Below are 18917 nucleotides of genomic sequence, written 5' to 3' on the forward strand. Positions count from 1 at the left end.
AAAAATACCCTTCACAAAATTAATTAAAAAGACTTTCGAATAGCAAACACACTTGTGAATCAATCTAAACTGTAAGGAACATCCAGTCAGGCAGTGGAAAATGTGGAACATTCTACGGGAGAAAAATCCACCCCCATCCCTCAATTTGGAGACAAATCAGGACAGGAAACACATGCTGTCTCAAAGGAATGCCAAATCCTTTTAAGCAAACTCATGATCCAATGCGTAACTAAACAATACTTTGGTAGTGCCTTTATTGAAGTCTACTCTAAAAGAAAGTTCAGAAGATGTTCTTTCTTTTTTCTGATTGCCCTGACTACCAATTTCATCACACTTTGACACTAAAATATAAGCCCTTTTTCTGAGGAAAGAGATGTTCATAACAAACAAGGCTACACAGAGATTAAACATTGCTTATGACAGCAAACAATTATAAGATGCAAAATACGATCACATTTTAATTTTATTTTTCAATCCAATGCATACCATAAAAATACTTCAATAATATAATTTTATAGGCAATACATCAATATGCTAACTTACGAGGCATGCTGGAATGGTGATCCACAGCATATGTCGTCGGTGGAGGAGGTGGAGGAGGAGTCTGGGGATGTGATGACTGTACACTACTTGGAACAGAATGCGGAATAGGATGAACCATTCCTACCTGAGGTGGTGACATAGGGGGAGAAGGATGAGGATGCTGATGAGGTAATGTGTGAGTATGGAGATGAGAGGAAGGGGGCATAGGAAGTGTGCTGTATCCTGCACCGCGCTCTCCACGCCGAGGATGACCCAGAGGATAGTTGGGAGCATAATGACTTGGGACCTAGAAAAACAGAGAAACAAGAATATGACAGAGATATGTTTATAACCTGCTAAGTATCCAACAGTCCAGGAACATGCACTTAATGAGCTGCAGTGGAATTTCCCTATAATGAACACCAATGGGGAACATAAAAATGTCCACTCTTCAAAAATTATTAGAATGCTATAAATAGTAGTTTAGCACAACAAAATGTTTTTACACGTTTTACAATAGCAATGACACACACTTACAGTACAATATTCACAAAACATATGGCTTAGCACTTTACGTTTATGAACATAAAAGTTTTTAATTTTTTCTATCTGTAACGAATATCATTTTACCACAGAACTTCATAATGTAAAATTTTATGAAATATTCTCTTATTTATTCTTGAATATATCCAGATGGTTTGAAAGAATAATGTTTCCCTTTGTCATACACATTGAAGATTCCAGCTTTATCAATATGTCAACAGATTGCATTTCTGTGCCATTTCAATACATTTCACAAACAATGAGCTGCGACACTTGGGCACCCTAGGATTGCAATAAATACATCTCACTGCCACCAAATCATAACTACTCTGCAACAATATCATCAGTACCCATCACAGCAGTATTGTTACATCTGAATTCCAAGAATTATGTTTCCTTTCACGTTGTCCATTATTTAGAAGTTTTAAATTAAAGCTGGGTTATAGCTTGTCGGTGTCCGTTTCTGTTATTTAGAAGTAGCAGTATTATTTAAAACCAGGTATTTCTGTTGGGGAATTAAAAAGTGTCCATTATGTAGAGGTATCTGCTACAAAAAGTTTCACTGTAATAAATATGAACTAGAAAATATAAATACAGTTGAACCTGACTTATACGTATATCAAGGGGAAGAGAAAAAACTACTTGTAACTCAGAATTACTTAGAAATCAGACTTACGCTTTACATCACATATTTACCGAAAAACCAATGGAATAGACCTACATGTGTAAATCCTTGCAAATAATAAATGCATTAAGACAGAAAATAGTATTTTGAACTTGGCCCGGCCTCAAAGAAATCAGATAGTTTGGCTTGTTTCACTTTTCTTGCATTAAGAATATAAACCTCCTTTAGCAAACTTGGTAATGCATTCAAGGCATTTTCACTACAACTTTTCGCACCGATGTAACGCCTACACACTTCGATTGCACTTAACACTTCACTCAGTTCAGGTGTCAAGATTCAAGTCGTTATCTCCATCTCCAATGTCACTATCGCTTGTAGCTGGTCCACCACCGCCGCGTTGTTGGCATACATCAGCAATAATCTCTTCATCCGGTAGTTCTCCACATACAGCCAGATTGTCATCGAAATGCACAAGAGTATCGAATTCTATTTTTTATACACCCACCAGTAGCGTTAGCTCATTACCAGACAAAACTTCGTCCCCATAATCATAATTAGAGGCAGCTTCTTCTCGTAAGACACCAGTTTTGCAGGAACAGTTGCTGATTGTGGAGGATGACACCTGCTTCCAGGCAGCCGAAATAAAGTTCATGGCTTGTAGCAAATTAATGGAGAGAGGTTCATTTCCTGCATCACTCAGTGTTATTAAATGTTGAACCAGCATTTTTCTATAATGCACTTTAAAATTTGCAATGATGCCCAAATCAAGTGGTTGTAGAACATTGGTACAGTTAGGAGGGAAAAATTCCATTCGGACATTCTCCAGAACGATTTGAGGTGGATTTACTGCACATCGATCCATACGATGAAGGATCTTCTTCTGTTTCTTTTTCATTTTAATGTCCAGTTTTTCAACCACTGTTCCATTGGATTCATCTTCCTTAGGTTTTGTTTTCGCACCCTTAAAACACCTCGGATTCTTCGATTTTCTTATCACAAGTGGAGGAAGTTTGTCAGATCCACCTGCATTGGTGGCGAGACACGAATTTTACTTTTCTTCCCTCCGTGGCATGAGTCACCTTTTTCAGCTAATGTCTTATTAGGAAGGAGATTGTAGAATAGGCCGGTCTCATCACAGTTGTAGATGTTTGGAGGCTGATAATCGCTTACGATACCCGACAGAACCTCCTCTTTCCAGTGTTGCACCGTGACGTCGTCTGCAGATTTTGAGTCACTGCAAATTGTTCTCCCTGTAATTCCATGACGATATTTAAATCCTTGCAACCATCCCGATGAAGCCTTGAAAGCAGCAGTGATACTCTTCACTTCAGCTAAATCTATCGCCTTTGCCTTCAGCATGTCTGCACTAATTGGTAGAGCTTCAGCCCGCTTTTGCTGGAACCATGTGAAAAGTGCTTTCTCCAAATCTACGTACCATCCTTCTTGCTGACGGCTGCGCTTTGCTGATTTCGAACCCAGTTTTAAGAACTCATCCAAAATAGCGTTTCTTTTACTGGTGACTGTACACAGCGTGGTATAAGCAATGCCTAAGTCTGAAGTGATTTCAGTTTTTGTTTTGTGTGGATTAGCGTCCACTTCTTGTATAACTTTTCCCTTTTCTGTTCTCCATGGCTAATCAAAAGCAACTGAATGACAAAACTACTGTTCAACAGTAAACATCAGATACCGGTATCGTGGACATTTTATTCTCCGTTGTTCCCACGAAAGAAATTCTCATATTCACACAAAATTTACTGTATTTTCTTTTGTTTACGCACCGAAACCGTCCATTTTGCTTACGATGTACCTTAATCTTTGGCAGCGTGTTAAAAACGACGAAGGTAGAGGAGGAGCGAAGGCGGCTCGTCTTTGTTAAGCCGCCAGTAAGAAAGGGTCAACAATGTCACTCGGCGAAACTCTCTGTTTCAGCACCGAAATCGGATCGCTCTATTTTCGCCTACGCCGACAAAGAGAAAACTTCGTAAATACAGTAGTTTATTTTTAAAAAGCACATTCTTATTACAATTACGCAAAATTCAGTTATATTTCACTGGCACTTAATACGTATAACAGCGAATTACGTATAAACGGATTACGTATAAATAAGATTTAATTAACACGCTTTTAAATTATATTTTGCCGGGACCTAAAGGAAATTATGTACAAATACGAATTACGTAGAACAGAGTTACGTATAAAGCAGGTTTAACTGTATATATATGGGTGAGAACAGTTCAGGGACCGTCCTGCTGAGTTTTCATACGAGGGTAATCCCAAAAATAAGGTCTCCTATTTTTTTTTATAGATAGAGAACTCTGTTCGTGTGGATGTTGGTCACAATTATGTGAAGAGAGTTTCCCTCGCACGCCGCACTGAGGCACTCAGTCTTGGTGGCTTGGCAGCCGTTGAGAATGGAGCTCCCGTTGCATGTTACCGCCAATTTTCAATTTTCCATGCCTTACACAGTTCCTACCCACGTTTTCTACCTCCAATAACCCACCGTCCTAACCCACCCTAAACTACCCCTCCTTTATTTCCCTATCTTATCCTTTCCCATCCTCTTTTAACTTCCAATCCTTTTAATCTTCTCTTATCTACTAATCCTCTTCCTTTATTAACTTATCCTATCTTTTCTTTTCACCTCTCCTCTCGAGAAAAAAAACCCCCTACTTTCCGATTTGAACTGTATACTAGTATACTATAGTGCCACCTGCATTTTGGGTCTTTACATTCACCTACCTCAATTACGACCTAAATTCTTATCTTCAAGAAGTAGCGCACTGTGTACATATGTTTTTCATTTGTTTCCGGTATTCCGCTTTTTACTACTTTTCTCTTCACAATAGTTTTTTTTTGTCAACTGTTCTAAAGAATCTACAAGATCCTAGCTACATACTTCAATTATATTAAATTTTATTATAATATACATTTTTGCAACCGAAACAATTACATACTGGATCATTAAGTTATTCACCGAGTTCCGTTGGCATTTGAATGCACAGTACCGGACATTGAGTATGTTGCGCTGATATTCAGGAGCTAGCAATTTGCTTCAATCAAGCGACTCATCTTCGACTTCTACACAATTTTGGGACTTCATATTTAGTAAATTGTGTTGTGACTTCGCGCCTGATAGTATATGCAGGATGGCTCACTTAACTGTTCACCTCTTCTCGTAAACATTTTGAGACACAGTGCTGAACTCTGAGTGTGTTGTGATACTATTCAGAAGATTGCACCTTACTTCACATAAATGACTGACCTACTTCTTCTAGATTTTACGTTTTAAAATCGCACAGTGCCATCCCCATTATCTTGTATTGCTTCTTCAACATTTTTTGTGATAGACTCATTCTTTAATTTCTTATTTACCTATGCATTGTTTTTTGCATTGTATTCAGCTGATGATGACCCAGATTGGGGTCGAAACCGGTACCGCTTCCGCATATAATTAAATAGGAATGTAACACTACATTTCTTATTTATTTTTATTGAATAGGTTGAACTACGTTACCTGTTATTTCAATTTAATTGTGATACAGTTCAATACGGAACATTATAAAAAAATTATCTTTAAGTGCGAAGTGCGCGCAGTTATTTGGTTTTTGAACGCAAAAGATACTGAACTGATTGAAATTCATCGCCAACTGACAGAAGTGTATGGCGAGTCGTGCATGGATGTCAAAAATTTTCGTAAGTGGTGTAGAGAGTTTGCAGCCTGCAGCCGATCGGACTGAAATTCGGAACGAGCAAAGGAGCGCGAGACTGTCAATTTCCGTCAAGACAGTCATGAAGGTTGAGCAAATCATGCGTGAAGATCGGCAGATCACCCTGGATGATCTCTGCACTTCGGTTCCTGAGGTTTCCCGAAGTGCCACTCAAAGAATTTTAATGGAAAAGTTGAAATACAGGAAGGTGTGCACAAGATGGGTGCCACGCATGCTGACTGAATACCACATGCGGCAACGAGTTGATTCTTCCCGCGCATTTCTTCAACGCTTTGCAGACGAACAGGACAACTTCTTGGACTCAACTGTCAAGGGTGAGGAAACCTGGGCGCTCCACTTTACACCTGAGACCAAGCAACAATCACGCCAGTGGCGGCATCCCTCTTCGCCAAAGCCGCGGAAATTCAAGCAAACACAGTCTGCCGGTAAAGTCATGACAACTGTGTTTTGGGATCGAATCTGCCGGTAAAGTCATGACAACTGTGTTTTGGGATCGAAAAGGGGTATTGTTGATCAACTTTATGCCGGCTGGGACTACAATTAATGCTGACAGGTACTGTGAGACCCTGAAAAAACTCAGACGGGCAATTCAGAACTGGAGAAGAGGAATGGTGAGCAAGGGCGTAAACATTCTTCATGACAACACTTGCATGTCGCCCGGCAAACCATTGCTCTCCTGCAACAGTTTCAGTGGAACATCATCACCCACCCACCCTATAGTCCCGACTTGGCGCCCAGTGACTATCACTTGTTTCCTAAGTTGAAAGAACATTTGGCTGGAAAGCGATTCAGCACCGGCAACGAGGTGTAAGATGAGGTTCACAACTTCTTGAACAGCATGGCGGCGAGCTGGTACGACATAGGCATACAAAAACTGTTACAGCATCTACAAAAATGTATCGACCAAAATGGTGATTAGCTAAACGTTCAAGCTGTAAAATGATGTACACCATTGTAGAAATAAACAGGTCTATTGTATTTATAAAAAATAGGAGACCTTATTTTTGGGATTACCTTTGTAGCAATGTAAGTTGGCTATGGAGGAAATGAGAACATGTTAGTCAAATCAGTGCAATCTGTACAAACTTATTCAGACAAACACTTTTCCATGAGGACAAAGTTTTTTTTTTTTTGCTAGTTGCTTTACGTCGCACCGACACAGATAGGTCTTATGGAGACGATGGGACAGGAAAGGCCTAGGAATGGGAAGGAAGCGGCCGTGGCCTTGATTAAGGATTAGCCCCAGCATTTGCCTGGTGTGAAAATGGGATACCACTGAAAACCATCTTCAGGGCTGCCGACAGGACAAAGTATACCGATTACATTAATTACTGAATAGACGATGCCTCATATCAACAGCAAACCTTTCAAGACTTTGAGTAACACATTCTGAGTCAACAATACTGGTAAGTTGAATCTTAAGTGGAATTTTTCAAACAACAACAACTTGGGTATCGTTTCTCTTGCAGAGATCATGAGGCCTATCACTTCGATGTTATCCAGTCCATATTCACATCGGTAGAAGGAAATAATTGACTCGTAAATTCTCAATTATATCACATGTCTTTACTGTAGATGCCTCTAACTACATTGTACGAATGCACAGTGGGATGGGAATTGAACTATTATGTCAATAACACGTCCTGTTTGATAACAGAGGGCTTCACTGTCATCCAGATGTTTGGGAGGTATCAGTGTTGGTTAAAAGGTACTAATGCCTCAATTAAAAGTGTGTGTCAAGTTCGGTCTGTGTGGACTGTAATGTATACAAGTCATGGTTGATAGTGCAGATTGAGGTAAGCAACAGGGGAAGCAGCTGACGCTGAATAAAGCCACTTATGCACTTATACGGCTTCAAGTAGGCTACACGCAGAGGTACATTTCCAGAATGCTATGGGTTGCTCAGAACATGACTTGGTATCCATAGAAATGTTTCCCGGAGAGTGGAAGTCATATCAGGCACCCTGGCATGGATGACCAAGTTCTTGCTTGCTTGCTTGCTTGCTTGCTCGCTGTTTGAAGGGGCCTAACATCGAAGGCCATCAGCCCGGATGACCAAATTCAGCACGACTCCCCTTCTCTATACGATTTTTCTTAATCCAGGGCAGGATAGTTTCTTTGCAACTACAAGCTTACCAAAATTACTTAATTACAGCATGAGCATACAGGTAGACCTACAGCAGGCTTCTGAAGTATGAGTCAGTGACCCAGTCAGAAACAGGCTTTGAGAAGACAATTTAAGATACCGATGACCCACTCAAGTACATGCACTGGACAGACTACATCGTAGCAGGAGACAGCAGTTTGCTAGATATCATCTGCACTGACAGTTGAGACACTGGCATCCTGCGCTGTTCTTGAATGAAACCATTTTGTGTTATATCATTTAGATACCGGTAGTTGTCTGTGAGCCATTTTATTTACAAAACATTGTGTAATGATGTGTACTGAGTGTCCAACAAACTCTTTTCATTTCAATTTTTAACTGTTGTAAAAGAAGGAGGTTTAATCTCATTGCATGTCAGTTTTCAATTTAATACGTATGCAAATCGTGGAAGTATGAACATTACAAAAGTGGCCAAATTTCCTTTTTTTTATTTCTTTTTTTTTTTCTTGAACAGTGTATAAAAGCAAAAATCCATTGACTGATAAACCCTTAATATAGGAAGTTCAAATCTCATCAATCATTTCCCTTATGTGTTAGGTCCTCATCAAGGAAGGCTTTTAAAAAAATCCACTCATAAGAGGATGAATAAACATATGTAAAAATAATTCACCGTACAACATTGATAGTTCTTTTATGTCCTCGATGTCAAATAACACAAGGCTTGAAAATATGTTATTCTTCAGGATTTTAAAGGGTGGGGTATTAAAACCCAAAAACAAAAATACAATTGAAATTTCACATGATGGTCACTTTTATATCCTAGATGTTAAATACGAAAGGGTAATAAAACACTCCAGTTCTATGGGGTTCAAACGAGGATTAGGTCCAGACACAAAAATAATCATTCCTCCAAAACTGTTGTACGTAGGAACAGAGAGTGTATTCTACAAGCTTCACTAACAGTCGGATCTTCAAAATTTAAAACTTTTTTGAAGGAGAATGTTCAGTTTAAAGCCACAGCATAGCATAGCCTAACAGAGCATGGGTATCTCGCTAATAAATAAAATGAAATATATAAAAACCAACTGAACAGCCATTTGTTAGAAGGGCCCAAGTACAAAATGCAATATTTTACAGGAAATGCAAACACTTTTCTGTTCACTCTATGGAGTATACTTACTTTCTCTTGCTTCGAATATTAAGATCTGTACTCAACTTATATTCTGGAAATTGGCAGTTGAAAATGCAATCAGTCATACTGGTGACAGGGGTACTTAAATGTCCTGAACATATGCCCATCTAACAAATAATTCATTTTTTCATAATTCAATAAATGATTTTTGTTTTAAACATAGTCAACATTTTTGTGTGAGTAAGTAAAACAGGGTCAGTTAATATACATTAACCCTATGTCGGACCTAGTCCGACACAACTTTGAGGTTATAAATTTCGTATGCTGGAGCAGAAATGGCGCCGAGCTTTACGCAGTATACAGCCTTGGCATTTATCTCTTGTCTACTGCCATCTGCTGTTCATTCCTTTAAGCTGAATTGTGTTTTCTTTGGAGATAATTCCTCACTGTCACTGCTGAGTTTACTTTCGTTATCAACATGGCGTCCACCAGCCGCGGCATGGAGCTTAATGATATTTACGAACAGTTATGTGACAGTGGCGATATTGACGATGATTTGTTGACAGATTCTGATGGTGACAACCGGAATGGGCAAGGAGAAGAAAGAATTTTGAAGCCTGGTGCCATTATAGATTACACAGGCAAAATGGGAGGGGTCAATCGTGCTGATCACTACTGCTCATCTTATGGTATTGTAGTGAAAAGCCTGAAGTGGTGGAGGAAATTGTACTGCTGGGTGTTGGAGGTAGCTTTGGTGAACAGTTTTCACCTATATAATTTGCAACAAAAGGCAGAAAATAAGCTCGAGGTGAATCACAAAACATTCAGGGACCGAGTTATTATGGGGCTTGTTGGGGACGTTAGGAACAAAAATGTCCGTAAGCGCGGCCGACGGAGCAGCTGTATCGAAGAATTTCGACTGAACTGGAAGCTACACATCATAGATGCTCGCCAGGATTTAAAAAAACCAAGGACTGTGCCATGTGTTCCGACAGGAAAGTGAAAGGAGGCAGAAAGGAGACATCATTTTTTGTGAGACCTGTCCAGGGAACCCAGGACTACACCCGAACAAATGCTTCCGGAAGTACCATACTTTGAAAAAATATCGCTGATAATGTGGTTAACTTGACTGATAATAAATAAATTTGCAGTTCGTATTATTAATGTAAAAATTCAGCTTTTTACTTATATAGTACTTCCTTCCCATATTTGCCTAATGTCAAATTGGACCTGTGCAGGATGCAGGTGGAAAATCAATTGGACCCCAAAGGGTTAATACACTGCCCTCTAAAAGAACCATAACACTTCGTATTTTGGCAGAAAGTTCAGTTAAATTCTACACTGAATACAATTACCATATTTTTTTCAATATTTATTGACTGGCTAGTTTTCTATGAACATTACTGAATAAGAAGCAGCAACAAATAACAACACAAAACTTTTTAATGCAATATTATAACTAGAGAAGAGAACAAGCTCAGCTCAAGCCGGGGAAATTGTCTGTATCTCCAGATGCCAGCCTGAACACGGTGTAATAGTGTTGCCTGATGGCCGGCGCAAGCTTCCTAATGTTCATGCTGGAAAGTCAACAAGCCCAGCAGTTCACAAGGTCAAGTCATGACAATCTCAAAGTACTTGGGCCAGATTAGCGACAAATCCAGCAAACCTGTCTTCAGTTCAATGTGGTTAGATGCTCGTTGAACATACATACTCTATCTGAAGTCGAGATGAAGATAAAAAAATAATTTGAATGCATTACAAGAAAGCTCAGTTAAATTATACACTGAATACGAAGGGTGAAGTACGGGAACGATCTTATGTTGTTATTGATGACGACAGACAGAAAACAGAATTTGTGCAATGCAAAATAGGACAGTACCTCTTACAAAGCTTAAATACCAGAACATTAGCCAGGCATAATTGCGCCCGTTCTCCTTAGTCAGATGAGTGTTTCATGCAGTCGAGTTATTCCTATCTCTATAGGATATAAAATAACAGCGGCTTGTGTTAAGTCATGCACAGGGCTTTAAATAGTAGAACAAGAACTGATCTAGGAAAAGACTTTGGTAAAATAAATGGGTATGAGGTGCTACCGCACTGGGCGATTGTTTCCCGGTGAAGTCATGAAATGGCCAATGACATTCGTTGCTCTACACTATTAGATGCTCGTGACACAATAAAGTGTTATTCTTGTGCTGCAACTACAAACATGTGGATGGATGATTGGATGATTACAAAAAAATCCCTTAAGGTTCACTACATTAATGAGTGGGCAATAAAAAACATTTCTTTTAACCTGCTTCTTCCCCAATATTCCCGAGTCTGGTGAAAACATCATGAAAGAATTTACCACTCATTGTACTGCGTTAGGAATTCAGCTGCCAGATTTACAAAGGGTTACGCTTGTAACAGATCAAGGTACGAATGGTATGAATGCCTTAACAGTTCATGAAGACTTTACGTTAATACCTTGTGTAGGGCATTGTTTAAATACAGTTTTGCTGCACACATTCCAAAATTATTTTCTTAATTTTCAGGGCCAGAACGTAGAATACATAATTAAGGAAACACAGAAAGCTGAGACCTATTTCAAACGTACAGGTTTAGTCAAGTGTGTCGAGCATACTCTATATCAGGATGTAGAAACAAGATGGAATAATAAACTGATCATGATAAAATCTGTACATAACCAGTACGATAAAATGATTGAGGTCCTATCAGCTTCAACAGCAGGCAAAGGAGAATAGAAAAAATTGTAAATAAATGGAAGCAATCAATAAAGAACTTTTGAGTGACTTGATTTATATCCTAGAACCTTTCAAAGCAGCTACGAACGGTTTAGAAGGAGACAGCAGTCAAACAATACAAAACGTGCTGCTTTGATTCAATCATCTAGTACAGGGAATCGCACCTGGACGCGGATGAAGAGCTAGAACGCTAACCTGGGGTTGCGGCAGTGGTCAATCTTTACTTATTACAACTACATTACTTGCAAAACAATACCAAATGTTTCTTTCATTTAACTCAGAAGGGAAAAGTGCAAACTGTCAGTGAACGCAGTGCGCTAGTAATCGCCGCTCAGCCAGCCTGGCTGGTATGCCAGCCCTAGCAAGTCCAGCATGCAAAGAAAACCAAGCCCTGTTAGCCAAGCTTCCTTGATGTGGCCCTCATGATGTAACAAGCCCAGCTTAACTCTCCAGTGTTGTCGCACGATCCAAGCCTAGCTTAGCTGGCAGACACATGTACAAGCCCAGCCGAGCCTGAGCCGTTTATTGCTTATCTCTAATTGTAACTTATTCAACCAATGGTGAGTGCTCCCACATATTTTATTCATTTCATGCCAATTATAAAAACCATTATTTCAGCATTATAGCTGTTCTTGTATCTTTGACGCTGATTGATTTGTGTCTGAGCATTACCTGAGGGGATTCTGAGCCATATAAAACTCATCAACATGCCTCTAAGTCCCATGAAATTGGTGGAAAGCAGTTGCATTGGTGAAAGATGGCTGGACACCTCCTACAAACAGTCACTGGGCTGTGGAAAGTTTTCAAAATAATCATACCTACCACAGAAAACCTGGTTCAGACTGTCCTAGGTTTATTTCAGCCTCGGTATACTGCTTTTCAAGGCTACAGGTGTTGAGGAACCAACATCTTACAGCGGTTGAGGCTCGAAGTAGTCTGATGGAGGTCTACAACATATCTCCAAGGGGGAACACAGTCAGAGGGAGGCTCCATGATGCAAATTTAGCCACTAGAAAATCAGAGGACCAGCACTTCTGTAACAACAGTGGAAAGACCATCTTCTTTTTGCGCAAGTACACGAACATTGAATTGAGCATCAATGGTGACACGTACTCTTCAGTGACAAGTCCAGATTCAACCTGAGGTGACCTAACAAAAGAGTTACGGTGTGAAGAAGGGCAGGAGAATGTCTTGCCCCCGTACCTTTGCCAAGATTACACTATTTGGAGGTGGTTCTGTGATGGTGTGGGGTGGCGTAACTTAAGATAACCGTACTGATCTTGTACTCAATGATAACGGCTCCTTCATGACACACAGAGAGATTGAGGAGATTCTCATTTTTCATGTAATGCCATTTGGATTCGCTTTCGGCAAAAACTTCGTGCTTGTACACAATAATGCAAGAACCCATGCAACTCAGCATCATGGAGTTTCTTCGGGTCGTCAATATTCCTTCTCTAGACTGGACTGTTGAGCATAATATTTCATTATAGGTGTACTATTAGAATATTTTAACTCTGTATATATCTTGCCTACAATGGTACCTTGATTCCAATTTTATCAATGACTGAACTTAAAGCTGATGATGTTCATTACAAAGAATGAAACATGTACTTGTAATATATAAAAAAAATATTGTGAACTTGTATTGTAATTTAACAAGCACAATAAAAGGAAATGTAAGAAATTGGTAAAAGAAAAGTTGGGAAGAATTTACACAAAAGATGGAAACGGATGGAGCTGGCAGTAAAAGAATGCTGTATGGAATTATACAAAGTAATAGGAAAGAAAGAGTTTATACAAAGCTGATGAAAGAGGAAGATACAGAGTTGATAACACATCCAGAAGAAATAAAGAGAAGATGGAAGGAGTACAGTAAAACCTTGTTAATTCGAAGTCGTTGGGACGCAAAATCAGACTTTGAATTAGATGATTTTGAATTACTTAGTTTTACAATATTTAAAATTCTTCCACCGTTTTGATACTTTTTTTGCCTTTTGGCAAATTTTTATTTGTCAACAGTACATGTTTCGTTCCTTATTTAGGAACATCCTCAGCTGTTATTGTAGCTTAGGTGAATTGCTAAGATTTTAAACACGTTAATTTGCAGGTACATTGATTCACTTAAAAACTACTAAAAATACCAATTAAATTAAATGATATTAAAAAACAATGTAGGGGTTAGTGTGTTAATGATGTGAGAACGGATGATTACATAATTGGTCAGCTTAAAAACTATGTCTATTCATTTGAATAGTTGTTAAAAATTTCATTTTGTTACATTAAAATGTCTGTTTGCGGTTAAAAGTTTTAAAAAATGTTTGACTTCGTAACCCTGTTCAAATTATTGAATGTTTTATCTTCTGTTCCTTCCAGGTAAGTTGTTATACATTATGAGTTTGCTTATGGTGCCTTTGATTGAGTCTAATGTGGAACTTTGAAGCTGATTGCTGATCAATTTTTGTGAAGGGAGCTTCGTTTCAATTTCTGAAATGAAATAAAATAAGGAAATGGGAATTTGTTTAATAAACATGTGTCTTTACGTAATAACTAAATGAATAAAAAAAGTTCTTTACCTTGCTGTTCTTAGACTCCAATTCTACTGTGACCCTGGAGGGACGTTTGTTGCTACTTTGCGTCTTGTATAGTAATGGTGTGTGCGTTCCGTTGTATGCTCCTCCTTACGGGGAGGCAAGGTTGCGGAGAGGGGAGGGGGCGTGTCGCTTACTGTCACAGCATCAACTTTAGAAGGGCTAGGGAGAGGGGATGTACAAAATGGCGGAGTTTCGGTCTTATTTATCCTTTTACTATTTGTATTGCGTCTTTTGCCTAAAATTTCAAGATTTGATAGTGTCCCTTCAAATATAGGGTTTCTAATGTCAATAGTTTCATTTAGGTTATTGTCCTGATTGCTTTTTTGTTCTAAATAAATGTATAGATTTTCTAATGTATTAAGGAGAGCTCCTTTGTTTATTTTATGTAATATAGTTAAATCCTGCTCTATGGTCGTGAATTGATGTCCGGTTGAACTCATGTGTTGGCCCATCGCGGAAAATTTTTTATGTCTTTCAGCGCTGACATGCTCCTGGTATCTTACAGTAAAACTGCACCCTGTTTGTCCGACATAACTTTTTTTACATTGGTGACACTTCAATTTATAAACTCCTGATTCAGAACGTTTGTTTTTTCCTAGGGAATTAACACTATTGTAATTAAATAATTTATGCTTTGTGTTATTGTTGGTTCGAGGGAAAGAGAGTGAGAGGGAGACCTAGAAAAAGGTGGATCAATTCAAAGAAAGAGGAGTGCAAGAAGAAACCTAGACTGAGACAAAACGATGGAAGAGGAATGGTGAAAGGAGAAAGGAAGGTGGAGATATGCCATAAATGCCCCAACCTGGCAGGAGCTGGATAAGGAGAGAGGAGGATGATTATGATTAAGGAATATCCATGGCCACAGTGAAAGTATCCATTTTCAAACTCCCTTCAATTAACACATTAAAAAGAGATGGGCATGATATTATACATGGGCTCACTTCTAAACTAAAGTCAATAAAGAAACACTTCAAACATTACTCAACCAAGTGACCTGTACAAGAAAAGAAGTCAGATCCCTCGGTAACAGTTTCATGTCTCCATGTGCAGTAACACAGATCTATCTTTGTCTTGAAACAAACCTGCTTGCCCGGAATTCCCTTAATCCCATCACTGTAACAACATGCATGACTGGCAGGATCAGGATTGGGATTGAACATGCATGGTGTAGAGGTGAGCAGGATGGGAAGGACAGCCTGTATTTTACAATGGGGTGGGATAAGAAGCCTGCAGAGCTAGAAGTAGCCAGGATGGGGCAGGAAAATGGGACGGATTTGCAGAGCTCCACCAGGAACAGGGCAAAATATGTAACTGGAAATTCTTTAGGTATGTAATTCAGATAAAGCACCTGTCCAACCATACCACCACGATGTGCTTGAATGAGTCCAACAAAGTTTCAGGGCAGGCGAATCACTTAAGAGATATTTACATAACCTGTCTGGGCACTATATCAAAGGCCTTTTCCAGATCGTAAAACACTAAAAGCATTTGGTCTCTGCACTTCTCCTGCAGTTGTCTGGCACAGATCATATCAATGTTGCCTCTGGAGGTGCAAAATCAACACCAAGATTCTGGAAGTATCTTCTCAGAGACTACTAAATGACAATTCAACAGAATTCTAGCAAAAACTTTTTCTGCTTATGGAGAGCAAAGAAATACCACGATAATTACCACTGATACTTTAATCACCTTTCTTTAAAGATAGTTACATCGAATTCCTCATGCCACCTGGTACCCTTTGGGTTTCCCATGTAAGAAGGATCAGAGAAAAGAGCCTGCCTCCCAGAGGTAGCTACCACTCTGAATGAGTTCTAAGGAAATTATGTCAGGAACGGGAGCCTTTCTTCCTTCCAGACTGTAAACAGCTTAACTGTATTCTTAACAAGTTAGCAGGGCAGCCATCGAAGGTTGTGAAGGATGTTGTTATACATGCCAAAGCAGTAAAGCTGTGATTTAAAAATAATGTCTTGACTGTCAATAAAAGATGGTGATACTGTTTTTAGCTTTCAGGGTGCCCGATGAGAAACAGAGAGGTCAAGGGAACTCTTTCGTACCAGCATCATTTTCTGATGAAATTGTGATTAAGAAAAAGGATAAGAGAAAATTCCAACAACAGCTTGGTGGAAGAACGCATGGGAAGAACAAAGAATGGCATGTGAATCAAAGTACAGAAAAGACAGACAATGGTGATATAAAGAAAAAGAAAATTGATCTACAGTAAAATAAAGAATCAATGAATCCGCAAAGAAAACACTCAGACAGGCTAGGAGGAAAAGAGAAATATGGTGGAATGAAGAGTGCGAGGAAGCTCTCAGGGAGAGGTCCGAGAAAAGCGCCAAGTTTGAGCTTCAGAAACGAACAGGGTAAAATCGGACTGAACAACCAAGAAAACTGTGAGATACTAGCCAGATATTTCCACACTCTCTTGGATTGTCCTTCCCCAACCTCCAAACTAGAATTTCCAGACATATCAGAGAACTCAGAACATGACGAACCACCAACAAAGGAAGAAGTCAAGGAAGCTCTTGAAAACTTCAAAAACAACAGGGCAAGTGGAGAGGACTCAATAACGGCAGAAATGTTGAAATGGGCAGAACCGGAAATCTTAGATGATCTTCACCAAATCATCAAGGAAATCTGGGAGAAGGAGACAATCCCAGAAGAATTCAAAACAGCACTTATCCATCCGCTGCATAAGAATGGGGACAAGCAGGATGTCAACAACTATAGGGGTGTGTCCCTCCTCCCGATCGCTTATAAAAATTCTCTCAAAACTTCTTCTTAATAGAATAGAAGCGAATCTGGACCAACAACTAGGGGAATACCAAGCAGGGTTTAGGAAAGGCCGCTCATGTATCGAACAAATATTCAACCTGAAGTCAATACTCCGCCACGGAATGTTGAGTGGTAAGAAAATTGTGGTGCCATTTATGGACTTCAAAAAAGCCTTCAATTCGGTGGACAGAGAGACTTTGGATAAGATCATTAGGGAATTTGGAACCAAAACCAAACTGGCAAATATAATCTAAGAGACCCTAACAGGCACAACCTCCAAGGTAAAATTCTTCGGGCATCTCTCGCAATCATTTGAAATCAAGACAGGCGTGAGGCACGGGGATGGCTATCCTCACTCTTATTCAATTGTGTGCTAGAAAAGATAGTGAGAATATGGAACTCAGAACTTGAACATCAAGGGATAATCCTGATCTGTCTAGGGAGAAAATCAGGTGGGGTTAAAGTCAACTGCTTGGCTTTTGCTGATGACTTTGGTATACTATCAGAAAGTCCAGAGGTCGCAACCATCCAGATTAACCTCCTGGAAAGAATCGCCAGCCGAACAGGACTGAGGATCTCAGAAAAAAAGACCAAATTCATGACGAACATCAAAGATGGACCAAAATTCCTGGAAAAAGAGATAGGATGGAAAGAAAGGGTCAAGAAGTTCAAGTACCTTGGTGAGACGATACAGGAGAATGGACTAGAAAAAGCTGCAGTGGAAGATCGGATCTCAAAAATGGAGAGAGCATACGGCTTGACAAAAAACATCTATAATAAGAAGTGCTTATCCTGGAATTCCAAATTAAAACATTGCAACACCGTGGTCAAAACAGAATGCCTGTATGCCAGTTAATGCCTGTCCATGAACTACAAGCTGGAGAAGCTAGAGGTCCTGGAAAAAAGAATCCTCAGAAAAATTATGGGAGCTGTCCAAACTGAAAGCGGATGGAAACTTCGGAGCAATAAAGAAATTTACCAGAAGGTGGAAAGAAACTCAGAGACCATGAAGAAAAGGAGGCTGGCGTTTCTTGGACATCTACACAGAATGAACGCAAACAGACTTACCAAACAGATATTAGATTACTTCTGGAGAAAAAAGACCACTATAGCATGGATTAAGGAAACAAAGAAGGATATGGAAAGGTTAAGCATCTTGGAAGACCATCTGTTAGAAAGGAATACGTTTAGGAACACACTGAAGAATTTGGAAGGTGTTCAAGCTGCAGGAAGAACTAGGAAGACCGGAAGAGCCTGGACAGATGAACAACAGAAGCAGCCAGCGAATGCATGGAGTATTGGACACAGAGAAAACTCCGCACAAAGAGAAAGAAATGATGTAGCATGATCCTTAGTGGTCCATTCGCTTGTAGGAATCAACATCTATATCATCTGATGGCCAAGCAGGCATCAATTTTTGGTAGTGAGACAAAGTCTCTCATATTGCATTGGCACTGCCGGTGGCTACAATTAGCCTACGCAGTGGCCTTCACGGTATGCACTAGCCATGCGTCCTGGTAGGTGTGCTAGGTACCAACTGATAAGCCCAGCCTAGCACACGGGGGTGAAACGCTGGCAACCAGCAATGAATTAGCTGGAAAATTTATAATGTCCAATAATGGACCATTTATATTGGTATTTAGGTCCCTTTCCGCGCAATGTTTCACATATGCTGCTGAGGTGTGACCAGTGACAAAGAAGAATGAAAATCTAAATGTTGGCAGCTGTTATTCATGCCCAAATATACAATCTTATCTAACTAACATTCCAGTTCATACATACAAAGTATTTTATGTACTAACTTCTAGTGACTAAACAGGCCAATACCTGCATAAAACATATGTCCACACAAATTGCATTTAATGGATAGAACAAAGCATGGTTGTATTTGATAAATCTTGCATGCTAGTAATTTTATAACATGTATCCAATAAAAGCAGCAGGAATGAAATGTTTAAGAAGTATGTCATAGAAAACAAGGAAAGATGGAATAAATATTTGGAAAAAATTAAAAAATTGATAAAGCTGAGTGATTAAACTGGATAAAGATAGACCGAGAATGAATGTGATGTACGTAGAACATCCATCTGTTCTGGCAGATGACTTCTCCGTGACATGTCATGCATGTCAGAGAATGAATGAAT

General features: G+C 39.4%; 1 protein-coding gene across 4 annotated transcripts in view; it reads right to left on the reverse strand.

Moving 5' to 3' along the window:
• Positions 1-18917, reverse strand: part of Abi (tyrosine kinase Abl) — a 115144-nt gene that overhangs the window by 22121 nt on the left and 74106 nt on the right. For all 4 annotated transcript variants that reach the window (XM_067158772.2, XM_067158786.2, XM_067158779.2 and 1 more), the window contains exon 6: positions 544-829. In XM_067158772.2, coding sequence (XP_067014873.1) covers positions 544-829 — 286 coding nt within the window. The remainder of the gene's footprint in view (positions 1-543; positions 830-18917) is intronic.

The sequence above is a fragment of the Anabrus simplex genome, chromosome 1, assembly GCF_040414725.1.
Source record: "Anabrus simplex isolate iqAnaSimp1 chromosome 1, ASM4041472v1, whole genome shotgun sequence".
In the NCBI taxonomy this organism is placed as follows: Eukaryota; Metazoa; Arthropoda; class Insecta; order Orthoptera; family Tettigoniidae; genus Anabrus; species Anabrus simplex.